This window comes from Spea bombifrons, chromosome 5 (genome assembly GCF_027358695.1).
Source record: "Spea bombifrons isolate aSpeBom1 chromosome 5, aSpeBom1.2.pri, whole genome shotgun sequence".
NCBI classification, from domain to species: domain Eukaryota; kingdom Metazoa; phylum Chordata; class Amphibia; order Anura; family Pelobatidae; genus Spea; species Spea bombifrons.
In genome coordinates, this window is record NC_071091.1 from 59,253,258 (window position 1) to 59,280,949 (window position 27,692).

Consider the following 27,692-nt stretch of genomic DNA (forward strand, 5'->3'; position numbering starts at 1 on the left):
CCACATGCCGTATCTTTTTTATACATTTAGAATACCACTGTAGACATATAAATCTTGTATTTGTACCAAATGCACCCCAGGTAAGCACCAGACCTACTCCTTCACTTTTTGGAGATTTCGTTGCGAGTGGCAGATCAAGATCAGATGTGGCCCTGGGTCAACACTGCAACAAGTCACGCAACGTAAGTCTCCTTTCCTTGGGCTGCTACACTGATATACACTACCTAGCCCTGATATCTCCTGAGTCAAGCTGTCCGACATAATGAATAAATAAATTCAGCATATGCCCCAACTATTCTCATCTTAAAAGTCGTACTTAAATAACGGTACGAAAGATACCAGTGCTTAATACTATTGCTTTACCTGCTTGGATAAAGAACAAAGAATAATTAAAAGTGAGTGCTATAAAAACATCAATGTGTGAGAAACCCGTACTTATCAGGTGCTTCAAAATGATATGCAAATGTGTATGTAAAAGTAGCAGAATAATACTGAATTTGGACACTGTTACTTAACCCAGCTACTGAAATAAATTAAACACTATGACTCACGATAATATGCATAATTTAAGGTGATAAAAAGCTTTATTCATTTGACTAGCTCAAAACTTAAAATAATAGATAATGCCAAGCAATGATAGAAGGAATTTCACAACTAAAAGAAGCCTTTTGGTGTTATTTTCACAAAGGCTAATTGCCTAAAGCAGATGTGGACACTATATACACAGGGGACAAAAAAGATTGGAACCCCATCCACATTACACCTGAGACAGAGAACTGTCCTCCTACCACCAATTGACCTTTTACTATAAGATGAAGGCGCAGGACAATGATTCCAGAAATTAGTCCCTACACCCAGAGTGAATATATCACACTATATGCTTTCTAGATGTTCCACATTCAATTGTAAATGGTATTATTGGAAAGTGGAAGTGTTTAGGAACAGCAGCAACTCAACCACGAAGCAGAAGACCACGTAAAGTCACAGAGCGGGGTCACTGATTTCTGAGACGCATGGTGCGTAGAAGCTACCAACACTCTGCGGATTCCATAGCTGAAGAGTTCCAAACTTCCAAAGGCATTAATATCAGAAAAAACTGCATGGCGGGAGCTTCATGGTATGGTTTTCCATGGCTGCATGCAAGCCTCACATCACCAAGTAAAATGCCAAGTCTCGGATTGAGTTGTGTAAAGCACCCCACCACTGGATTCTGGAGTAGTGGCAACATGCTCACGCTTCTCTGTTGGTAAGTCTGATGGCTGAGTCTGGGTTTGGTGGATGCCAGAAGAACACTACCTACTTGCCTGCATTGTGCCAACTGTAAAGTTTGGGTGGAGGGGTAGGGGGACCAGGCCCCTTTCTTCCAGTGAAGAGAAATCTTAATGCTTTGGCATACTAAGACATTTTGGACAATGCTACGCATCTAGGTTTGTGGAAACGGTTTGGGAAGGATCTGTATCTATTCCAGCATGACTGTGCCCCAGAGCAGAAAGCAAGGTCCATAAGGACACGGCTCGATGAGTTTGGAGTGGAAGAACTTAACTGGGCTGCACAAAGCCCTGACCTCAACTCATCGAACACCTTTGGGATGAACTGGAATGGAGATTACGAGCCAGGCCTTCTTGTCCAACATCAGGCCTGACCTCACATTCTACTGGATGAATGGGCAAGAATTCCCACAGAAACCCTTCAAAATCTTGTGGAAGAAGAGTGGAAACTGTTATAGCTGCAAAGGGTGGCCAAATACATATTAATGTCTATGTATTTAGAGTACCATGTCATAAAAATTGGAGTAATGGTCTGGTGTCCCAATACTTATGTCCATATAGTGCATCTCTATAGCGCATAAAGTGTTTGTACTGATCATCCCTGCACTCTCAATACCTTGTACTGGATACCTCTGGATATATATTATAAACAATATGTTCAATCTTTTAAATGTGCGGAGTGCTTCCAACAAGATAAATCTGACCTCCCGAGACAAAGGTTATAATGCTGGCTTTGAGAATTCTGTTTTCCTCCTACCTTCTAAAATAAAATATGCAAACTATGATTTATACTTCAACTTTTCTCAGACAGTAACATTAATTCATTAATCTTACAGGTGAGCTGGATATTATCGCAGTTGAAATTGAACTCCAGATGAGTTTCACAGAAGGTCACTTAGATTACTCTGGCAAAGAAGACTTTGTAATAAAACTAGATCAGGAGATATAGCTATCGAGACTGTAAAAGAGCATTGGAAACCTTCCGAAGTATACTTTTTTCTGCATCCAAATCCATCTATCTATCTATCTATCTATCTATCTATCTATCTATCAATCTATCTATCTATCTAGATATTATTCAATAGATCTTGCATTTTATGCTTGGATAAATAAAGATACATAGATTATCGATAACTGGATAAATACCTGGATAGATAGATAGAAAGATTGAAAGTAGTCTGGTGTTTGCAAAGCCTAATGAAATTTATTTTTCCTTATCTTTGTTAAAATTGTCCTATATATTGTTAAGATTTTCCTTATTTGTTCAAATATAAGAAGAGTTTTTTTTCAGAGCAGATGCTCCTCGTCTTATATTCGAGGTCATGTTATAATCCAACCTCAAATAGAGTTCTGACTATAAGACTAAGATCCAGATGCCCGCAGCGCTGCAGTGAACCTGGATCATCCTCTCTCGCTGCCAGCAGACATCTGTCTTCCATGACAGAGCACCGGCGTGACATAACCTTCGGGTCCCCGTTATAGAAGCCCGGGTGGAAGTGCCAGACAGCAGCAGAGGTTGCCTATGCGCATCGGGGCATATATGGGGGGGGTATATCTGTGGTATATAAGGGGGGTATAAGGCATACCTGGGGGCAGATGTGCATAACTGGAGGCAGGTGTGTATAACTAGGGGGGGCAGGTTGGCAAATAAAAGGAAACAAAAACAAGAAATGCATTTTTCTCATACATTTTTTAATTAAATATGAAAAAATAGTTTACATGTGAATGAATATTTACTAGTAAAACTTTTTTTCCTGTAGGCATACCTGGGAACTCTCCAGGTTTGACCCGGAGATTGGCAGGTGAGCGCTGCTCCTGCGGGTCAAGACCCGAATCCTCCGGGTCGCAGGAGCGGGGTCTTGACACGCCCCGCTCCCCGCCCATTTTTTTCCTTTAAATGGGGGCGTTTCCCGCTGCCGTCACCAGGAACGGTCCCAAAGTCAGTGGGAACGCTGCTGATGTCAGCGGCACCGCCCGCTGACATCAGTGTGCAGTCCTGCCCGTGTCCCGCAAGGGAAGGCTCCAGGTAGCCGAAGCCGAGAAGTTCCCAGGTATGCCTATAGGATAGACTGATATTCAGGCTTTTTCTTTTTTTCCTAAATGAATATTGAAATTTTGCGGGGTCGTCTTATAATCACAGTATGCACTGAAATAATAAACTCAAAAATGAGTAAAGTATTATTCTCTGATTCTTAATCACAGGACTAGATGTGATGGGTTTACCAATGTATTTCTGAATTAGATTAGCCTTGTAGAATGTTTTGCCTCCGTGTATGGTACCCTATGCCGTTCTTTACTGTATGTTCATAAGTTGTTTGGTGTTATTTAGAATTTGAATTGAAGACTATGACCTCACACGTGTGGAGTGACATGTTGTGTCAGTATGCATAATGTCCCAGTTTTCATTGGTCAGTCACAATTTTTGGGCACTGTCTCATGTCGCTGATCACGGGACTGTTACTGACCCAGTGAGCTGAAAAATGAATGGAGGCCTGTTCTGTTGTAGTCGCCGTACATAAGCTTTATAGGGGTCTTTAGCAGAATATAAAAATGGAGACAGCTGCAGAGTCACACACATCATGTTAACAAAAGTGGATGTGTTTTCTGGGTCTTGCTTTCAATTGACAGGAGTTCAAGAATGATCATAATTCTCAGCAGGGGAAAACCATGACTTTTTTTTTGCTAGGATTATTCATAGTTCCTCCTTTTGTGCATCTATTTCTGACTCTGTGATTTTAGACCTGTATCATTAGCCTGGAGACGATCACTAAAATGCCAGCATGGAGTCGCCAGTTAATTGATTTGCTGAACATTGCCAGCTGCTGCTCCGGTTTCTTTTATTTCATTATACAGTAGCAGTCAAAATAATTCCTGCATTTTATTAAAAAGGCAGCCAGATGCCCCAATGATTTCATAATATAGTCCAGGATACGGTATTAATATAGCGCATCTATTTTCACACAATGGAGCTGCGTAGATTTTGCTCGATTTAATATTGGCATTCAATGCAGAATTTTTGGAATCTTCAAAATGTTGGGGAAATGTAATTTTATTTATACATTAAATGGACTTTAAATGGTTACACACTATGCATTCTGCATCTCTTTGCCATAGGATGCCTTTTAACATGGCCATATTTTCAAGCTGTTTTCCAGATACCTTAAAGGTACTGTTCCACTTATTCTACTGAATTTAACACTCTTTAACTAAATGTGTCATTAGATACATTCATAGCACTTTTGAATGCCCTGAACATCCACAGAAATTGTTATTCAATGAATATAAATTTTGTCTCATTTATTCTTTTTGCTGGGAACACAACTCCCATGTGACACTGTAGACATGCCAAACAGTAGGGGAACTGGGAACCTAGTAATGAGCAACGCTTTGATTACCAAGAGATCCAGAAACATCAATAGCGACCAACCTGCAGCTAGAAGGAGTTTTGTAAGTAATGGGTAAACATGCAGTTATAAGGATACAGTTGTGTATATAGGTTGGACACCGTCCTGGGCTCAAAAGTAGAAAATAAAAACCATTAGTAGTGTGTAGGAGATGTAGGCTGATTAAGTCACTAAATGTCTCAGATGACATTCCTTCTTAATGATATGGTGGTTTAGGTGGATATGCAAAGGAGCTCTTGTTTTTAGGTTTGTTGCTTCTGATATTTATGGATAATCTTTTGTTCCCAAAGGTGTCCTGCCTGCTGCACACTATAGGAGCAGCAGTTGCATGTTTAGGTCTACAATCATTGTTAAGTTGTTGATTTAATTTGATATGTGTCCGGTAATATAATTGTTCCAAGTCTGCTACACTGCAAACATATTTATTTATGAATTCTTCTACTGGCCGAGTCAGCTTGAGAACGAAAGGGGACAGTTGGTCCTTTCTTCTACAGCTTTTCAAGTAGTATCCAGTAGAGCATTTGTAAGGTGTTTTCTGATTGATCCTGCAGGGAAAGAAATTCAATTTCTCTCTATCTAGAATATTGAGTTAGAATAAACTGAATTAAATACAGTATGTGTGAGACTGGTTCTCTTTCTGTAAAAGCAGGATCTGTGGGATGCTGTCAGTGGCTAAGTATTGAGATATAAGCATGATGGTTACATATCAGCTGAGAGCCAACAGAGATAGAACGCTAATATTGTGAGACAAGATCACGATCAAGAAATTCCAAACTGTTCTTGCATGTAATGCTTCAATCAAAAAAAGGCGTATTTTAAGATGTCTGGCCTTTTTTATTTAGAAATCAGGATTCCATATTCATATTGTTGAAGATGTGCTAAATTAATGTATTTGCTGTACAGCCAAAACATACTCCTGTAAACTATAATGAAAACATGGAATTTGACAGCAAATAAACCCAATTGGCCCAATTCTTTCCTGACGCAAATATTATTTGGCCATTGGTGGTATGATTTTTGGTTTATTTTTAGTTCCTATACAAAAAATATAAAGATTCTAATTAAAATCTAAAATAACCTAAATCATTGTTTAAGATTGGAATTCTGTTTTGAAAATAACTGCATGCAAATTGACTAGAATACCAAATTACACAATTACAAGACTGACTCATCATGTTGGCTTCAAGAGACTTTAAAAAAAAAAAAAAAGTATCTTGTTATTAGTATGAGCTTTCCCTGCATTCTCTTGAAATGATGACATATTTTATGATAAAAAAAGGTAATAGAACCTCTCTACCTAATATATCAATCTGTCAATTCTCATCTTGTCATACCCCTTGAATATATGCATTGTAATTAAGCGCTGCATAAATTGGTGGTGCTATATAAATAAAATATAATAATAATAATAATAATAATAGTTGTACACTTTATATTACATATTACATTAATTGTGAAGCATACTTATAATATAATAATTACAACCGTAATATAAGCACTAATAATAAGGAATTATGATTTCATAATTTCCTTTATGAAATGTTTGATGATGTCCTGGGGGAGAGTAAGCGCCATCAAATTCCGTAGCGCTGTACAATGGGTAGACGGGACATAACAAGTAGGATGTAATATAACAAATTGACTAACAGAGACAACAGGTGAGGAGGGCCCTGCTCAAACGAGCTTGCAGTCTAGAGGGATGTCGTGCCATCATATGCCTCATTATATTTTATTTTAGATCATCTGACAGAAAGTCGTCTTGCAAAGCTAAGTTAGCTGCAGATTGGTGTAGTTATTAATGTTTTTTTTGTTTTGCAGGATACTTGAACATTTCAACACAACTGCTGAAGAATACACAGTCATCTTTACATCAGGAACCACAGCTGCTCTTAAACTGGTGGCAGAGACTTTTCCTTGGACATCGGCAAATCCAGACGGCACAGGCAGTCTGTTTTGCTACTTGACTGATAATCACACCTCTGTAGTAGGTATGAGGGAGGTAACTAAATTGCTGAAAGTACCAGCTATTCCAGTAACACCTGAGGATGTGTTGTTATCAGAAAAGCAAACGTCAGAGACTGAAATTAAGAATCAGAGTGTATCACATCTATTCTGTTATCCAGCCTTAAGCAATTCGTCAGGCACAAAATATCCCCTTTTCTGGATAGAAAAGATTAAATCAGGAAAAATGACTCTTCAGAAGGTACCAGGGAATTGGTCTGTATTACTGGACGCTGCTTCATATGTCTCCACATCCCCGTTAGACTTGACAATGCATCAGCCGGATTTTATCACAATATCTTTTTATAAAATCTTTGGATTTCCTACTGGTTTGGGTGCCTTACTTGTGTCAAACCATATAGCACCTCGTCTTCAGAAAAGATATTTTGGAGGAGGAACAGCTGCAGCTTATCTTTCCGGAGAGGATTTCTATGTCCCCAAATCATCAATAGCAGACAGGTAAAAGATTATTTTTTCTATTTAAGTAAGTATTCATCGGTTTGTTATTAAGAACTTATTGGAATGAATTGACCATAGAAAAAAAATAGAATCAGGCTTAGTTCATGCAGCAAACTTTGTCACCATAGGTAACCTTAGAAGTAGCAGCTTATTAAGAAGCTCTTTAGCACATGACATCGGCTTCCTGTTGAGTAATGTCAAGGTGACCACACAATTTATTCGATCACCGAGGCCCAATTTGTTACAGGTGTTCTGACCAGAAATAATTATGGTCCCGAAGAAGGTTTTATTTATTTGAACTGAGTCATGAACTCGAATATGAATATAAACCCTTCATATACTTCATCTAAACGCTGAAATTTGCTAAAGTTACCACTGCCAACTCATATGAAATTACATTTTAGTGAATCAACCTCATTGTGATGGATTCATTTTGAGGTAAAAAAAAATTTTTCTGTGTTTTCTGTGTTAGCACCTGAGAGAACAGCTTGGAAGCTTAAGTTAAGTTGATCTGTTTCATTACCACTTGATTACTCTACCAGACTTGGAGGGTAAGACTTAAAGCATAAACATAACGACTTAAGTCGTTCTTTTTTAGGATGTCAAATCTTTACGTCCCGATTTTCTCTTCCTGATTTCCTTCTTTTTTATCAACTGGGTGGAACTGTATCAAAGGGTTCTACATCCCCTAATGTTACAATAATGTTTTGTTGGGTTTATTTACTAAGAAGTAGTGTAGTCAGTCAATGTAAGTGTTATTTTGACTGACTAAGGTTGCCCGTCCCTGTTAACACTCACAAAACAACTTGCAAATTCGCTAATATCGGAGTTATGAAGTGGTCCCCATTAATGATTCATTGAATTTTACCCCCTGAACATGAGCTCTCATTGAGCTCTCCCTGAGTTCTCTTGCTTTTTTTTATTGTCGAAGAAGTATTTCCCCATAATAACCATACAGATTTTAGAATTGACTTAAACAAAACAGGTACTCGCTTTCATATATTGTAATAACACCCATCAGGATTTCCCACAAGTATTAGTTTCTGTAGAACTTGTGTCTATTGAGTGCATAGTGTAAAATTTTGCTACAGTTTCCCATTTTGTGTAAAAAAATACATTTGAAGTGGTCCAGTTTTGTCTAATTTTGCATCCCTTCAATGATATGCGTTAGGAAATGCTATAATTATAGCTTCGGGCTCACAGTACTGAAACAAATTTCCATCTGTAGTTTCCATGCTTAAGGCACATTAGAAGATAACTGAATATATCTAAAAGATTCAAGTCTCTAAAGTTCTTCTACTTTATGGTTCAGTTTTACTTTTCAGTCCCAAATTAATACTGTATATTATAAATCCGTAAAGTGAGATTTAGCTTCTTAAGGCAGTACTAAAAGATGGTTAAAATGTAGAGTTTTCACATGCAGGTTCTCTATTAACTGCTACTTAGCAGTAGCCAGTAAGTAGAGTTGCTGCTGAGTAGATAATTGAGCAGATGTGGACATACTAAGAATTTCAGAGATAAGAATTAGTGACGTCCCAGCGCAGATCCAAGAACCAGAGTGCAAACAAGTCAGAGAAAGTCAGAGTTTGCTTTACATGATCAACTTGTTTAACAGGTGCAAGGCATATGTATATCATACAGTGATACCTCTAGGGTTTAGACATACATGGGTCATTTTTTTGTACATCATTTTTTATTCATAATTAAATTTTTCTTATTCCTTTCTTTTGCATACCCTTGCATTTATACTACACACAATCTTACTATTTTGTATCTGGTGTAGCTGTTTGATTTATCAAGTGGTTGTGTGCTGCCTGCTGTCTATCCACTAATGCAATTTAAACTATCACATTGAGGAAATCCTGCTTGATTTATCTTTTATTTTGAAATTCTAGTTTGTAATGTTTTTTATTTTAGCAAGTCTACTTCCTCCCTTATGATCTATTGTATTTCTGATTGGCTCTTGAGAGAAGAGCCAAAGTAGGTGGAACCAACTTGTGCTTTGTAAGTGGTATACATTTCAGTGCCCTCTAGGACATCTCAAAGACTGAGTTTATGGTTATCCAAGCGTCCCCTCCTTCTACAACTTCACCATCCAACCAAGTTCGTTGCCTTGGTGTCACACTTGACTCTGCCCTCTCCTTCATCCCTCACATCCAGTCCCTCACCAAATCCTGCAACCTTCACCTGACAAATATCTCCCAAAAATGAGATATATCTCAATGTATTCTTCTTGTTAAACATTTTCTAAATAAATGAATAAAAAAAAATCTAACCAGTATTTGTCACCAGCAAGCTCATGTGCAAGAAATGAAGACATGTACTTCTGTGTGTTTTTTTAATAAAATGTAAATGTAAGTGAGGGGACTTAACATAGGGTTGGGGAGAATATAAGACAGAGAATAGAGGGGGTTATGAGACAAGGGAGAGATGAGACAGGAGATGGAGACAAATGAAAAAAAACACAGGAAATAGTCATAGGACATAGATGAAAAAAGAGGTACCATACAAGACACAGGGTCATTAGACATAGAGACAGAAGAGTAGGTGATGCCTAGCAAGGGGGGGGGGTAAATGTATTGTAACATACTACATACAATTTGTTGTTCCCAAATGTAAGAAACTTGGAGAGCAGCATGAATATTATATATTTATATATAAAGATACACTATTAATATGTATTGTATATGAAGTCTTCCTGCAACTTCTGCTCACAAAGTGAACAATATACATGAGAATTTACAGTAGATCATAAAGCATTTATTTATTCCATGGATGCCTGCTGGAACAAGCAACAGAGGGCAATCCTATCCCTGCAATTCATAATGTGCTACCCTTAGGATCTGCCCAGGATCAGTGCTTCATTTTTTATCATACTTAGTGACTTGAAGCCTAACTATTATTTTACTGGCAGCCAGGCATCCACGTAAAGGACATTTTTTGAGCATGGCAAACTCTTAGCCCACCAATGCTGCTGATTTTACATAGAAAATGGAAAGCCCTGCTCATGCAGAGCTTACAGTTTACTGTGAAAGGTATAGTTTAGAAAATGGTGGTCCCTCTGCTGCAAAGGAGAACAACCTGAAATAGTCTGAACCTGCCTGCCTGTTCCCCGAGCCAGTGCTGGAGCCAATGTGCATTGATATGTTTTCAGCTAAACAAAACTCCTTCACAGCATTAGGGTGGAGGTTGGAAAAATAAATATTGGGTGATTCTGCAGAACCCCCCATGCATTTACAAAACGGACAACATGAAAATCTGTAAGGACCACCCACCTATCATATGCACTAAAGTGCCCTTTTTAAGATGAAATACAGAGATCAGAGAAGTAAGTTCATTCAGAAATGTATCCTGTTGGTGTTACAAAATCCAGAACAATACAATCACACAGGGTTCTCCCTTTGGCAATCTCATTCAATTAAGATTGTTAACAGGATCTGACAGGAAAAAAATTACTGTCAGCTCTAGATGTCTAGATGCCCCATTGTGCATCAAACTTTCAAAATACAGTCCTAAACTTGGCAATAATATCAAACGTCAGCCCTAAAATATAACATTAACTACAGAATATTTTGCTAATAAACACTACTAGTTTTCATATGCTCTTGATAGCTGACATCGGTCAAATAGTTTATGTATAACTGTGAGATATGTTGATATTAGTCTTGATTTTATTAATTGAATTTTACAGTTTTCATTGAAATGGCTCTGTGCAGATGCATGATTTTCTATTACTATATGGAGAGGATCCTTAGCCCAAGGAAGGACAAACTGTCTGGCTGCTGCATTCTCTGTATTGAATGCAGAAGGATGTCATGCTTACACCTGGCTCATTGTTGCATAGGTTGGCATCCTCAAGTGGCTGTCACAGTAGGTAGCAGACAGTTTCATATGTTTTATGTGACTGACATTTTCCATGGACTATACTTAGGTGATGCATTGGCAGTGATTAGCATCTGTTTATAAGCTATTACCATATTTTTCTGGACTGCACAGAATGCACCATGCTGTTTTTCATATCTCCGGCTTGACGCACGTTAGCACATTTTAGCCCTTTTTATTCTGAACTTCAATGCCTCATACAGTGATTGAGATCCTCTGCTCTTTGTCGCGATCTTGTTATTGTGTGTGGTTCCTGGCCCAGCTAGTATTTTGATTTTGATCAAAGTCTGTCTGCCCTGACCTTCTGGCCTGAATACTGGCTTTGATTTTGGATTTTCCTCTGATACCTACTTCTCAGTTGTTTTCTACTCACAAAATTAGATGTTCCTGTCACCTTCCACTGTTACCTCATCCTTGTGGTCCTGTTATTTACAGTTTTCATGACAAAGGAGTGTTGATCAAGACTTGTTTCCTGCTTTAGGTCACCCAAAATTGGGCTGTAAATTTGCTGTACCTCACCCAAAAGGTCTATTTCATGATAAAGCAAACATGTGACTCTTTAATGTGATCGAAGGGAAAGACACAGATAACCCATAGTTCTGACAAGGAATAGATTTAGGATTAAAGTGTGTATGAGGTGTGTTACAGTGAGTGTGTAATTATGTGAGAGTGTGTGCATGTAAATATGTGTGTATGTAAGTCACTGGGGTAGGGCAAGAGGCCAATGGGGCCACTTGGCTTTACTTCTCCCCAAACTAGACGGTGCCAGTCCTCCACTTATAAGGTTCTCCTCTTCGGTCCCAACCTCTGGAGATCTTCAACATAGACATGCAAGGTCAACAACCAGGTTCCTTTTAGTGACAGACTGGCATGGAAAGGACTTGAAGGCAGGTTCCATCTTCTTTCTATTGAACCCCAGTAGTTATGATACAACAAATCCAGCAAGCCACCACTGGTGACCAGTAAAATGCAATCCTATCGTTCCAGGTTTGCAGCTAGACAATGGATAGACATTAACTGTTTGTTTTCAGTATCTCCTAAAACTACAGCCATCACTAAATTCAATGAAATGCTCAGCTCTCAGTGATGCTTACCCTGGAAACCAGATTCATATTTCTTTAGCCCGTAGTTAACTCATATTTATTATTCCAAAACTGATTACAAGCATAACCTGTTTTGAATCACCAAATGTAATCCTAAACAAAATCTTTGCTGACAGCAAAACCATATCTACATGAGAAGATACTCCTCTAACATTACTAAGATTTACGTGATCAAATTCCTTGCTGCAGTGCTAATAGACTTATATGGGATGTCTCCAAGCTGCTACACAGTCTTCTATTAGTGTCCAGGAGAGAATACTCAACCCAGAGGCAAAGCATAAACTGTCCAGCAGCATCATCTGTACTGAATGCAGAATGTTAGGACCAGCTGTGAGAAAAATGCCTATGATCTGATGTCATGATGCTAAAGGTCTCTAGAGTACATTTAAAGGGCCAGTTTTATACTTGAAATATACAGTTATTGAGCTTGCATGTCTTAAATTAGCCTGTAAATGACTGATGGAAATTAATGGAAGTGTTCTGTCATCTGAATCTCAGTTGCACATACTGTTATACCTGTTATAAATATCTGGCAACTGTAGATTCACAGGTAGGGGACAAGTGGTATTAAACTCTTTGCAGTCATCTGCTTTGTCCTGCTGTCAGGACCCAGGCAAGCAGGTCAGGTAGGAGCCCAGTTGCAGGGGATACTAGGGGTTCTGTCTGATGGGTAGGTAGGTACAGACAGTCCCACAACAAACAGAAAAACAGGACTTGAAACAAAGAATAAAGGGGAGCTGTAGCGAGGACAAGGAAGCTGTAGCGAGGAGACACGGCTTGGAAGCTCACTGGCAGGGCGGACGGCAGGAAGCCCACTGGCAGGGCAGACGGCAGGAAGCCCACTGGCAGGGCAAACGGATGTGCAGGATGCTGCAGACTGGGAGTATGGAAGCTAAGCAGAGTAACAGCTGAAACATAGCAAACAAGGGAGACAGATCAAGCAAGGGACAGGGAGCCAGACAAGACATACATAATACACAACAAAGAACAGGGAACAACAACCACAAGGGATGCAGTGAGGAGCCGTCCTCGGACACTTCTCCTTTAAGCAAGGAGAGGAAATCCCCTGGGACATGGGGAGAGGAACCGAAATCCTCAGATGATTCAGAGAAAAGAGGGCAAAGATACATAAGAGACAGACAAACATGAATACAGGAACTAGCCTAGGACTATGTGATAACAATTGGAGATTTCATCACATCATATGGCCATAGTATGCTTAGCCCACCTCTACGCCAAAGTACTCCAATATTTGGTGGGTCCTAACACTAAACCCTGCCTACTTAATAACTAATAAACTGAAACTAAACATTGAATCCAACCACAAAACCAAGAAGAACATACCTTTAGACTGCTGACTGAGACAAACATAACAAACGGGTGGGGCACACCTTATAAAGGAAACAGGAGCTGAAGCTAAGAGCAGGACTGAAAGCAAAGAATCAGAAGTACAGGACAGAGCATAAGGAAATCCAGGAATGGATTACAGCAAAGGGGGAACAGTAGTGAGACAGGGGAACTGTAGCAAGACAGGGGAACCTAGAGACAAGCAGGTCCGCAGCCTGAATGGAGCGTGACACCTGCTCACTTGAAATTGTTTCTTTTCACCTTTTCGCCTTCTTTTCGCCACGCTCTTAAGCCCTCTTGCTACAGCTCCAGTATGGAGAAGGAAGGAGAAACCTCCAGTCCGGCATACCTGGGGCTTCCCAGGTATCTGCAGGCCATTGATGGTCAATTAATATAATTCCATTCCCAGTCAGGCACTTGCTGTTACGACCAGTAATATAAATGTTTTGTAAGACAAACGTGTGTCACAGTCTATACTACTGTGAGTTAGATAAATATATATCAGAATTACAGGTCCAATAAAGTGTATAATTTGATGTACAACAAGGACAACATTTGTTTTCCGTGCCCGACTTACTTAAATAGATCATTCCACAACTCTGTGCTTAAGTCAAGTACTACGTAACTCGGAGATGCGTTTCATTACCAGTAGACTTGTGCATTCAGGTTTGTATGCATTTTAACATAATTTGCCAATTTCATTGGTTTGTGCAAATGTCCAGAAATGAAGAGGGACCCCCAACAAAATAAATGAAAACCAAGCAGAGAGCTATGATTTTTCATTGGCATTTCATTTTTTCTCACTCCTGCTCTCTGACACTCTCTGAGACACTCTCTCTGAATGTTACTACTACCTACTTTTCTGCTTCTTGTCTTGCCTCTTCTTGCTCTTCTGTCTCCTTCCTCTTCTCTCAGCTGTCCTCTCCATTGTCCAGGCTTTCCCAGGGCACTTCTGCAAAAGGATGGAACCTCCACACACCTTCTTCTCGATTGGAGGAATGGGGGATAAGCTTAGTTACTAGTTTCTTCGGGAAAATCCAAATATTATTTGTGCATGTGAAAATGTATTTCTTAAACACGCATCTACATATGCATGAGTTTGTATGTCGGGGGTTCGTATGTGGTTTCTAGACTAAAAGTCTCATGGAAAACATTTTATCAAATGTAGCCTGAAATGAAAATAAATATTTTAAATGCCACCGTACATAAAACAAAACACAATTTTTCAAAGTATTATGGAAAGCTAATCTCTAAACAGCTTGATTTATTGTATATGTTTATTGGAGATGAGGATTAAGGTAACGAGTAAGATATCAAGCTACTGTGGTAATGATAAAGCATGCTGATACATATCCTTTTCTGAATGTATTCAGCTTGGTATAAAATTATTTTTAAGAACTCCTAAGGAATCCTTATGTAGAAGGCTTGCATAACGACAAAACAAAAAGGATTAAATTGATAATCTGTGTTAAAAGATAACAAGATTTATAAGTAAAGAAGTAGTATTCTTTATAGAACCAATGCATATATAGACAGAGAACTGGTCAAAACTATTAATCTGTAAAATACCACCATGATGCCTCTTTTATTATTATTATTATTATTATCTTTTATTTATATAGCACCAACAATTTTCAATATACAATACGTATATTTAAAGGGTATGACAAGACTAGATTTGACAGACTAATTGAAAAACTGAAACATTAGGTAGAGACAGCCCTGCTCGCAAGTTTACAATCTTGAGGGAATGGGATGAGGACAAACATAAGGAACAGAGTAAGATTAGAGGTAGTGTGGTAGTTGGATCAGTGACAGGGAAGTTCTGGATGGTATGCTTCTCTGAAGAAGTGGGTCTTAAAATTTTTCTTGAATGTTGAGGGGGAGGTTGAAAGCTGAAGGTTCGGTGGAAGTAGGTTCCAGAGGCATGGGGCAGCACAAGTGAAATTTTGTAGACAGGTAAAAGTGATAACTAAGGAGGAGCGCCTTAGCCCATGGGAAGAACGTAAAGATCGAGTAGGGGAGTATTTGCGCAGAAATATATGGAGGAGCAGTGTTATGGAGGGCCTTATATGTTACTACAAGGATTTTAAATGTAATTCTAAAGGTAACAGGGAGCCAGTGGAGGATTTCACAGGCTGGGGAAGCAGAAGAAAAGCAAGGATGACCCCAAGGCATCAGGCTTGGTTAGTAGGAGAGAGTCGTGTTGTTAATGGTGACACAGAATTCAGGTACTGGGGTGGAAATGGAGGGAAGAAAGATAATGAGTACAGTTTTAGGTTAACTTTCAGGTAGCGTTGTGACATCCATGAATTAATAGCAGGCAATCAATTGGTAGACAGGTAGATTTGGGTATCATCTGCATATAGATGATACTGGAAGCCAATTGAGTTGATTAGTTTGCCAAGAGATGTATAAAGTATAAAGGGTGAATAGCAGAGGGCCAAGGACTGAACCTTTGGAAATGTCAACCAAAAGTGAAAGAGCTGATGATGTCTTGCCAGAGAAGATGACAGAGAAGGAATGGTTAGAGAGATATGACGAGCTAGAGGAGAGCTGTATCTTGAATGACTGCAGAAGAAAGTGAGTCAAGAAGAAGTTGGTGATCAACAGTATCAAAAGCAGCAAAGAAATCCAAGTGTATTAGAATTAATGTATTTTAGTATGAATGTCAAAAAGTAAACAATGCCCTGAAATCAGAACAATTGGTTACACTAACTTAGCATTGTTTGGGGAACACCTTTAAGCTTTTCCTTCTGCTGATCGTTCTCTTAGGTACCAGTTAGTTAACTTGGTATGACCATGCTGGAAATCAGTGCTTCTGTAGGTGATGACATGAACCACAATGCCCCATTAGATTCATACTTATTATTTCCATGATTCTATCACAGCAGTGCTTTTATATGTATTTTTATTTGTATGCATTTCTAAGATCCTTGAGAAGCTGTGTCAAACACTTCCGTGCTAGCTTTAGTGTATTTATAATCTTAATTTTAATAATGATAGAAGGCATTATTAAAATTAAGCTTATATTTCTTTACTCACTCCAAACAGCAGCACTGAAAAAGTTAAACTTTTGAACCAATAAAAACCATCCTTAGTCTATAAAGGCCACTGTTCCAAGCCACTCTTTCTTGCAGCAGAAGGGACCCGCCATCCAGAAACTCGGACGGACCAAAACCTCTTCGTCAGACGAAATTGGATCCTTAACATCCCAAACTCGAGACCGAATCAACTTGTCATATGAACTCGGACTCTTCCAACTTGAAACGAAAACCCATTCAAGTCTACCGGCAATCTCCTGGACTCTCTTGCAGGAAAACAAAATCATGCTGGGAATAAACAAAGGCAATCAGAAAGAGTGTATTGAAAAACAAACAATTCCAAAAGAAAAAAATTGAAATTACTCTAAAATACCAAACATAAAATAAATGAGTGTATAAGGAAAACAACCAATATCTCCATGTTAAATAGAACAATTAGCAAAACCAAGAAAATACCAAAACACATTAAAAACAGACCACCCAACAAAAACAACCCAAAAAACAAAGGGGAGAGGTCCAAGGGGGGAAAATGTGCCTCCTGTCATTATTAAAATTAGGATTATAAATACACTAAAGCTATCATAATCTTCAATTTTACTACATAACAGGAGGCTTCATATTTTGCTGTTTTAATGCTCTGAAAAAAGGAAAGAAAGCAGAGTGAGCAACAGGACGGAAAAAAAGTGTGGATAGTGTCTTCATGCGACCAATCAGCTGAACGTAGGATATCAACCGCAAGGAATGCCTAAGAGGCCGCTGCACCACTCACTGAATGTGCCCCAAAAAAAGGAAGGATGGAGACTCCCTGTCACCGAACCTGATGAACAACTCTCGGTATAATGGCAAACGGTGGGAATACATAGACCCCTTGGGGAGGCCAGACCTGAAGAAACGCGTCCACCACCATGCAATAAACATAAAAAACAATAAAACCGAGTATGCGGTGAGAAACGCCACAGACTCCAATCAAAATCACCATAAAATATAGAGAAATAATAATCAATGACACAGGGCCACAGAAGCCCAATATTTTGACCTGTGCTGTTGTCTGGGAGCACCAAGAAAGAGGAGGAGTGGCTTGGAACAGCGGCTTTCATAACCACATAAACCCTTCAAGCACAACTTCAGACATTTTGAGATAGACCTGGCTAAATGGAGCATGAGGGCAGAAGGCTCCCTTGTTGGTAGACAGGTTAAATAGGACCTTCCTTTCCTTTACCAATAACCCAGCTGCCAACAGGGCCCTCCCTTTATTCAGACCTAAAACAATCCCTTCTTGCTCAGTCAGGCAGCCCCTGTACTATAGCTTCAGGGTTTACTTTCTTCCAGTAGATGTTAATATTCAGAATTTTGGGTGTGGGTCTCCTACCAACAGCGTATGTGATGCTCGGTGAGTCTGCACAGGCAGTTTGGTTGCATATCTATGTATTCCTAATACATTCTCCCCTAGCAGCTGGGTTCAGGATTTAACCCTTTCTATGTCACAAGCTAGCTGGCATACTGGCTCATGGCAACGGTGGGTGACTTAGCAGGCAGAACCGCAGATGGCTAAATAAAAATATTATTTGTTTATAACTCTTTAACAAACAAACATTTTTTAACCAAGATTTTTTTCTACAATGTTATAGAAATATCCATTTTCACCTTTAATTTATGGGACTATCATTTTCTTTTAGATTTGAAGATGGAACAGTTTCATTCTTGGAGATAATTGCGCTAAAGCATGGGTTTGATACTCTGGAGCGACTTACAGGTAAAAACTAAATGTTTATTAACTTTTGAAAAAGTTACAGTTCCAAACTCATAAGGCACTTTTAACCAAAAGATCAATGTTGATACCTTTCATATACTTATTTACCTAATGTACAATGAAATAAGGTTCATGTAATAGAGATTCTGTACCGTTACTGCAATAGAACAGTGAAAACTGGATTAAAATGTACCATACGATTAATGGCACTGCTGTTTTGAGGGTTTGTACTGCATACCCCCAACATTTGAGGTATCCAAAAATGAGACACTTTTGTTGAAGAAAGGGGTAGCCGGAGGGGGTAGCAGCATGGCCATAGGCAGAAGGGTTGGGCTACCCACCTACAGCGCTTCAGAAACTCGGGAGATGGCCACATGGGAGCTGCACTGCCCGGAAGAGAATTTTAATGCCAAAGGGTTAATGGTGTGATGAAGACATGTTTGTATAAGGGTTGATTGTTGAGAAAGCAGTTAATATGATGTTTTTCAGTTGTTCTCTGTATGAAATTATAACAGGAGCTTTAAAGACAAAATTATGTCATGTAGAATGATATCATATAGGATGTTCTGGTGCAGCTGATCCTTGAACCTAGGAAATTGAGATGTTGACAGATATGGAGAAGAGCGAGAATGCTGTCCTTCTAGCTTATTAACAGATTTATGAGCATGTAGACAGACATAGACTTTTGTGTATTGCTAAAAATTACGAACGTGAGAACCTTCCACCAAATGATAAGATCGGTTTATGGTACCTGCCAAAGATGAGTTTATGGTGCCTGGCATCCATTCCTGAAGTCCGTCTCGCACTGTGTAGTGGCATATACCTTATGTGTGCTTAGGGGCACCTTTCAGTGCAGTGCAGGAATGGAAGTAAGCGTAATCTGTTTTATTCTTCTTTTAGATTGTTATTATGCATGCATTTTGATTTGTTTAATAAACTATATGCATGATTTCATCCAATGGGTGGAAGTGTCATCTTTTTATCCTCAAACCTGTTAGCTCCCTTCTACCCACACATGGGTTAAAACAGGAGCTCCATCAATATTGCAGTTGCCTGGGCAGAGGATCTCCCCAATCAGCCCATGGTCCCCACCACCCATAGAAGCGGGACAGAAGGAAAGAACAGTAGGGATGTGCGATGGTATTTCAGCCATTGAGACTTATAATTTAACTCATGAAACTACTACTTCCTACCCATATAAAGTAGGCCACTAGATGTAGAATGGATCTTTAGTATGTTAGTGATGACTCTGGCAGCCACAAGAATGGACTTGTTGATAACTTTGACCCACACGGTATAATATATATTACATACATGATTTCCAGAATATTTAGAATGTAGAATATCTTTGACATGAACAAGTATAGCACATAGCTATACACTATCTATGTTGGTGCCGTAGGTTTCAGAGAGGGGATGTGTCACTCTGCAATGTTGTCAGATTTATTTGTTTGCCTACTTTACACCATGTGTATTTTAGGTTTGATATGATACATTTTCATTTGTATAATGTGATATGCTGTATCCCTTGGGGACCTCTGTAGGTTTCAATGATTCCGTGAAACCAACTACCACTAAGTTCCAATGATTCTGTGAAACTAACTTCCACTAACGGTAATTTTATAGCAGTCTTATATCAAATGACTTCTTTATTGATGCTTCAAAGAATTTTATGTCAAAATCTAGGCTAAGATAACTGTACAGATCAGTTCCTCTGGGCTATAAAATGAATTCAGCATTCACTAACTAGGACTGCCTCAGAAGAAAATAAATTAAAACCATATTTTAGCTTTTTATGCTAAAAACATTAAAGGTGAACAGTATTACATATTAATATGTAATGTACATGAACTATTCTGCATTTTTGGTGATATTTTTCCCCTCTTTCAATGCTATATAGACGATAGTTTCCATCATGCAGGTTTAGAATATATTTTATGTTTAAACTATTTAGCAAACATCTAAATGTCAAAAAACAACATATGCACCTGCTTATGTGAAGTATTTCTTTTCAAAAATGTTCCCCTGCAAAACACTTCTGAGATGAAGAAACCTTCAATAGAGCACTGATTAGCAAAAAAGAATGTCCACTTATCAAACCAACACCCCGCACTCCTCCCAAACCTCAAAGATTAATTTGAAGGCTAGATTTTAAACAATGTATAATATTTAAGTCTTCTGTAATTATCAAAACTATTTTGTGACTATCTCTCTTGAATTAGCAACAACACCAATGGAATTAGTATTAATAAAATCCATTCAGCCACTTTGAAGATGTTCAACAGTTCTGTAACTTCTATGGGGCAAGAGGGGCAGCTTCCCCAAGTGCCACAAGCTTAAAATCCTGGCGCATCTAGAAGCGCAATCAGCACCTGGCAGGACCTCCTAACCTACCCCGTGCACCAAGAACTCTAGTTAGTGATGTACAATATGTCCTTAGGTAAACACTGGCATTTCCACTTAAAGTGGATGTGCTACTTTTTTCCCCTAAATCCTATATTTTACAGTGTTGTTCACTGCATAAACCCATGTGAGAGTGTTTACAGATTACAAGAATAATTTACAGTACTGTGCAAAAGTTTAAAGCAGGTGTGAAAAAATGCTGTAAAGTAAGAATGCTTTCAAAAATTGACGTTAATAGATTATTTTTATCATTAAACAAAATGCAAAGGGAGCGAACAGCAGAGAAATCTAAATCAAATGAATATTTGGTGTGACCACCCTTTGCCCGCTAGGAGGTAGCTCCTCTTCCCGAGTTTTGTCTATAAGGCTGTCTTGTACAGCGGGCAATTACTTTCAAGGGATCCATGTATAAAGTGGATATAGAGGCAAAAGGTGATAATTGTTAACCTTATTTGCATGCGCCTACCCAGAATCCCTTGTGGTTGTGGCAGCACCATGAGTAGAAAAAAGGCATAAACGGTACCGTACAGCAATCCGAGGTCTTAGGTAGGAGGTAGGAGAGTAACATCAAAGTCCATAAACAAGCCAAGGTCAAAAGTCCAGTAAATCCAAAAGGGTATCAGCAAACAAGTATCAGTAAACAGGTATCAGCAAACAGGTATAGGTAGGGACTTGAACAATCAAGTAATGAGGCGCTGTGGGTTTAAATGGCCCGCTAGGAGATAGCTCCTCCCAACCAGCTACAGAGACCCATCCCTCATCAGTATGTCTCAATGGAGTAGTGATCATCAATCACTACTCGTCCCGCCCTTAGCCAAGCCCTCTTCGTCATTGGAGGCTCTGGCCACGCCAGATTGAGGTATCCTCCCTCAATCTAAGACAAGACCAAGGAATGATTAAGGTCTTTGTTTCTACAAGAGGAAAAATGGGCACACTAGATGTGCTGAATGGTTCTTATCTGCGGTCAAATTCTACGTTTCTATGGTCCAGACAGCCTTTGTCAGTGTGGATATGGGAAATAATTTCAGGGCAGTTATTACGCATGGTAGTTGTCCAAATTATGTCATAAAAATCAGCCCCTTACCTATAAACTTAAAATCTATTGTACCTATAAGATAAAAATATAGTTGTTATAAAAGCCAAAAGCAGCTCCCTTTTAATCAAATATTTGCTGGGCATCCATCAACTGTGCTACCTAACAGAAATGGATACCTGCAAAGTGTGAGTATGATATATACATTCTATTTCCAGAACTATTCCATTTTAACCATTATCTGTTGTTTGAGGTTTATCACCAAGCAAAATACATTGTTCTTTACAATCCTCTTAAGCATTCATAACTGAACAGTTAGATGCCTAACAAGATGTAATCAACATTTTTCTTTTGAAGCCTCAAGATTAAAATGATTGACAGAATGAAAAAGGAGCAAATTATGAAAATTCTCTTCCATTCATGGGGATATAAAGTCATAGGCTCATCAACTTGAAAGGGATGTGAGATCTTACAAATAGAAACTCTGGGCTTCTTCACTTTCAAATGAATTTAAAGGACCTTTGAAAAAAGTAATGTATGCATTGTCTGTAATCTGAACATTAACCAGCATGGTAATTATGATCGCTTACTTAATGGCAACTAGAATTCATTTTTTTTTTAATTCAGAAGGATTTCTATGGTACAAAGTAAAATATTCCCTCTTCATGATAAAGATGCTGTGTTCAGCTTGCAAAAAAAATCACATCACAATTGCTTCTTTTCAATCAAATATATAAATGCTGGCAGAGCCAAGCAATGTAGAGAATTGCACATTCTGGCAGATTCCATAACCTGCCAGATATATAATTAAATAAACAGATAAATAAATAAAAGCCTTGCAGACCGCAATTTTGTATTCTTCTCCATAAATATTTATCATTCATATAATGTAGATTGAGCAGGTGCGGCAGAGGGGGTACACATCAAAAAGAGTGACCTCTTGTATTTTGCATTCATACTGTGTTTCAATGGGGAGGGGCAGTCCATGAAAATGTAGGGAGTGTCTAATAACACCCAGTAACATTAGGGCCCAGAAATTTGTCACACTGGCTATTAAATATACACAATACATAGTCCAAATTAATTAAATTAGAGCAACTCATTCAAGAGAGAAACATTCCCTTGGAAAGCAAAGAAGAAGTAAAACACCATTCAGCGAGAAGGGATGAGCTGGCCCCATATAATGTATAGTCGTGGAGTTAATCTCACAGATTTATCTATGCATTATATAGGGCCAACTAATATCTTCTTGCAGTTGATCCTCAAAAGGTTTGGCACTTCATAATGCATACTGAAGTTGGTGAGTTGAAACCCAACTCTCCTGCCAGCTCGTTCATAGCAAATAAACCCTACTTCTATCTATAAATTATGTTAGAATGGTTTTAATGTCTCATTCCAAGAGATTATTAAACACATATACTACATTCTACTCATTACTTTCTATTATCTCTGTTTGTTTTGTTAATGCCTTTTACCAATACAGGTAGTCTAGCACAAGTGCTCAGAAATACTCAGGAGCTGAATAGACATAAAGTCGGCGCTGGTACTTTAAGGCCAGTGGCTGAACAATGACATGCATGTGGCCAACAGCTGGATACACAAACCCCTACACTAAACTTTTGCACACTAACTGAGGCATCAGAACTGCCAATAAAAGAAAAGTGTGTAGATGCCAATAGGCAATTTCCTGGAAATACTCCATTTTACCATTAAATTACCATTTGCAGACTACTTTAAGTTACAACCTTGGCAAAGACAGTCAACCTATGTTGAATATAATATCTTTAACTTGAGAGCTTTGTTTCTTTCAATCTCTCATTTGGTTTCCTAGGTTCAGAGCATGGCTATCCATCACATTTAGAAAGGGGTAAGGAAGAGATTAAGAGGTTAAGAGAAAACTATTAAAAACTCACTTCCTACTGAAAAGGGTTTAATCTTATAAAAAAAAAAAAACATACAGACCTTTTAGGAAGCTTTTTCATTTTTAACCTATCTGTGCTTTTTTATCATATGCTCTCTGCAAAATTATGAATGAGGCACGCTATTAAATCATTATTTATGGGAATGGTTCTGGCACTCCATAGTATTAGGAATGATGTTCCGAATGCTGTGTTTGGTTACAAAGGTGTTAAATCCAGAAGAGTTTGGAATGGCTATAATTGCAACAATGTCATAGAGTTCTGTCTTAAAAGATGTGAAGTGCAACCTATTTATAATTGACTTTTGGAGAAGAAATCAAACAAAACGTAAAACATAAACTCTATCCTCTTAAGACACACATTTGTTGAAAGCTGCCTTTTTTCCGATCCCTCGTGAACAAAGAATGTGCTTTTGAAATGTTCTGTGATGTTTCTTTTTATTGGCCACATGCTGATTAGTTAGCTCGTCTACCTCAAGATAGTTAAGCAATGCTTAATAAATATGAAAAATTGTATAGCCTCCAAATCACTGAGGGATTTACGGTACATCTCCAAATGTAATTAGCTGAAAATATTTTGGAAAAATTAAGAAAAAACGGAAGGATTCAAATAAAAAATGAACACAGTTGTGCGAACAATGTGTTGTATTATTCTTTCTGAAACCAGTTGTCAGTACAGTAAATATACACAGCCACTATGTAAGTAACATTTCTACAGTTTGTTTGAAGGAACAGACTTTGTTGAGCACCATTTTGGGTCCATCCTCAGTGGAAGAGACTAATGGAGTATGTCTCTTGGAATTTATTAGATACAACTTAGACTTCACTTCCAATATGGTGGAGCAAGTTGCATTATGTGTGTTCCAAACCCCTATCTTAAAATAAATTATATTACAAGGATGGGTGTCTACTTTATATAGGTAGTAACATAAATTAATTATATAACTGAACATACCTTTACTATGGATAGAAAAAAAATCTTGTTGGCATTCTTATTTGGAGATATGCATGTTTATAATTCACTACTTATGATTGTTCCTACCTGAACAATCTCATTCTGTACTTATTTGTTAACTTAGATAACCGTATAAAACACCTGCCTGTTTTCTCAGCTTTAGAAATTGGTTCCAACAGACTTGTCATTCAATGTATTACAGCAACATCTGTCACATTACAATAGGCTTGTTTGATTGGATTTCCCTTTTGGCTATTAATCTGTCAACTTTAACAAGAATGTTGGCACGGTGTTAGACTTGGTCAATAGAAGACAGGCTAATGCCAATGGTTTAATATAACAAGGAGCCACGTGCCAAGCTTCAGGAGGAGCTAATAGGAGTTATTTGAAAAGAAACACATTTTACAGTTAGCTTGTTTGATAACTCTGGCTCTTGATTACCTTTTGGGTGAGGTACATCTAAATATGGTAGATACAGTAATCCAATTTATTAGAACAGTATCAAAGTCTTTACAGAATTAAAATCGTTGGTAGAGATGTAAAATAAGTATTATATTGTTTGGCATTGTAGCAAGGAGAATCAGAATAATGCAATAATCTACCCTAAAAACAGTTTGGAAATTTCCTCTCTCTGGATTAATTTGTGTTTATATGTTACATTAATGTATTTTTAATATTTATTTTATTTTTTTATCTTCTTAAAGTATGGAGGGAGTTGTTGGTTCATCAGTGACCTCCACCCCAAGCACTGTTGGCATACCTCCAAATCTCACAGTTTTTGCAGGATAGTCCAAATTTTTGGGCACTGTCTCATGTACCTGCCTCACTGTCCTGCTTTTTTCACGCAGTGGAGGTAATTGGTCAGTAGGGCAGATCCTCTGATCCCCCCACCCCAGACCAGGAAGTAGTAAAATGTTGCAGCACAGACCATCATTGCAGCTCCTGCCCCACAATGCTCTGCAGCTCACATGGTGAGTATTTGGGTATATGTCAGGACCTGGGCCAGCAGGTCAGGTAGCAGCCCAATTGCAGGAGATATCAAGAGATAACAGCCTCACACCAGGCTGATATACAAGAATAGATTGTAACTCGTAACACATGGACTGTAAAGTGTTGACCCCCGGGCAAGACAGACAGCCCACGGGCAGGGCAGACGGCAGGAATCCCACGGGCAGGGCAGACGGAAGGAAGCCCACGGGCATGGCAGACGGAAGGAAGCCCATGGGCAGGGCAGATGGCAGGAAGCCCACGGACAGGACAGGGGAACTGTAGCAAGGGCAGGGGAACTGTAGCAAGGCCAGGGCACAAGGCTTTCAAGCCCTCAGGCAGGACACACCGCTTGGAATATGGTCTGGTACACAAATCAGGATCAAGAACGTAGCCAAGGTTATACACAGGTAATCAGAACAGGAAAACAGATCTTTAGCTGCAAGCAGACTAACAGGGACCCAAGCCAAACAATGTAAAGGCCCAGACTGAACAGCAGAGCAGGTATATAAAGGCAGGGCTAAACTCAGGTAACAAGGCTCAGCTATCCCAAGTAATTCGATATGGGTGCTCCAGAGAGGGAAGGGTGGCCACTAGTGGCTGCTGGTACACATGATTAGAAATGATTATTGCATAGTCCTGGCAGGCAGGGTGGGTGTCTCCTGCCGCAACCATGCTCTCTTCCCGGTATGTCCACATACACATCCCTGGTGTGACCACATTTCCCTCACAGGTATCCTCATGTGGAAACCTTATGTTGAGAGTATGCCGCACGTTAATAATAAATTATGTTTTCTCCCTAAAAGAGAAGCATTTATATGGCTTTTGCATAGGTTGTAAGTTAAAAGACCCTTCCAGGCCTATTTTAATTTTCATTGCATACTGGAGTATATTTGTGCATTTCATTGCCTTCAAATCAGTGTAGGAACTGTTTACTTATTGGGGATGGAAAGAGACTTCTGTATCATTTAACTCCTCTCCCAGGTGCTTCTGTTGAAAGGAGGGGTATACATCTGCAAATGCTTTGTGGAACTTATAAACCTTAGCAAATCTGACATCTTTTATAGTTTCACATGGAAGTTTATTCACAAAAGCAAGGAATCTTGCAAATCAATGCAAGCCCAGCAGTTACATACTGCAAAAAGACGATTCAAAAACTCAGATCTGAGGAGATTCCGTTACATTACGTGCCATGTAAAACTTAGCCCACTACTACATTAAATGTAGGGAGTCTCAGTGTGCTTAATGTAATTCAGTACCCCTGATTCAGTTTTATGGTAACCATTCTAGTTTTAGATGGGAGTCACCAAGATTGGGCATCTCTGATGTAGTTGTGGGCTAGGCAAAATATTTCCAGGTATTTGCATTTGCTCTAACACAGGAGTTTTGGATTTTCTAACAAGACCCCAATAGGATACTAGTCTGTCCCTTTATAGGTTTCTAATGATTTTAGAATGTTTCCCATAATTTTGATAATATTTGCATTTATATTATGTATATTAAAGCTTATTTATTATATTAGTTTTCGGGTGCCATCTATGTCAAATGGAACTGTCCCAGTAGGAACAGAATATTTGGCTATTCATTAGTAAAATATCTGAACATAACAAAACATTAAAACGAGAAAAGTAGGTTTTATCTGTATTTTATCCAGAAGTGTCTCTTCGTTATAGCAAATTGTGCTCTTAATGTACAAGATGTTCATTCCGTAGAGGAATGGTGCAGCTACACTGGGATTACTAAAGTAGAATAATGAGCATATATTTTAAATCCAAGCAATGTCCACCATAAAGTCCAGCACACCGTTTTTAATATTAAATATCATTCATTGTGAACTGAATTCTTAAGCATATACATATGTACTTGCAGTCTTGTGAATATTATTTGGTCATGGAATACAATCCCTTATTTTACATAAGAGTGGAGATGTACTTCCCAGCTGTCAACCCCAGGTTTTTAACTATGCTGTACATTTTGTTTTGAATTCCCTGCCGATTCTGTCATACTTTCTCCTACTAATTTTAACTTTAAAAAGCCAATAATATTTCTGTGGCTTTTAAGCCTGTAGAAGATTGTAGAGGGATTTGGATGCAGAAAGATGGGAAGATGGACTGTTATATATATATATATATTACTCG

General features: G+C 38.6%; 1 protein-coding gene across 1 annotated transcript in view; it reads left to right on the forward strand.

Moving 5' to 3' along the window:
- MOCOS (molybdenum cofactor sulfurase) overlaps nucleotides 1–27,692 on the forward strand; it is a 114,114-nt gene that overhangs the window by 29,347 nt on the left and 57,075 nt on the right. Inside the window, exons 4-5 of the mRNA XM_053467257.1 lie at nucleotides 6,491–7,132; nucleotides 18,185–18,261. Of these exons, the coding sequence (XP_053323232.1) occupies nucleotides 6,491–7,132; nucleotides 18,185–18,261 (719 nt within the window). The remainder of the gene's footprint in view (nucleotides 1–6,490; nucleotides 7,133–18,184; nucleotides 18,262–27,692) is intronic.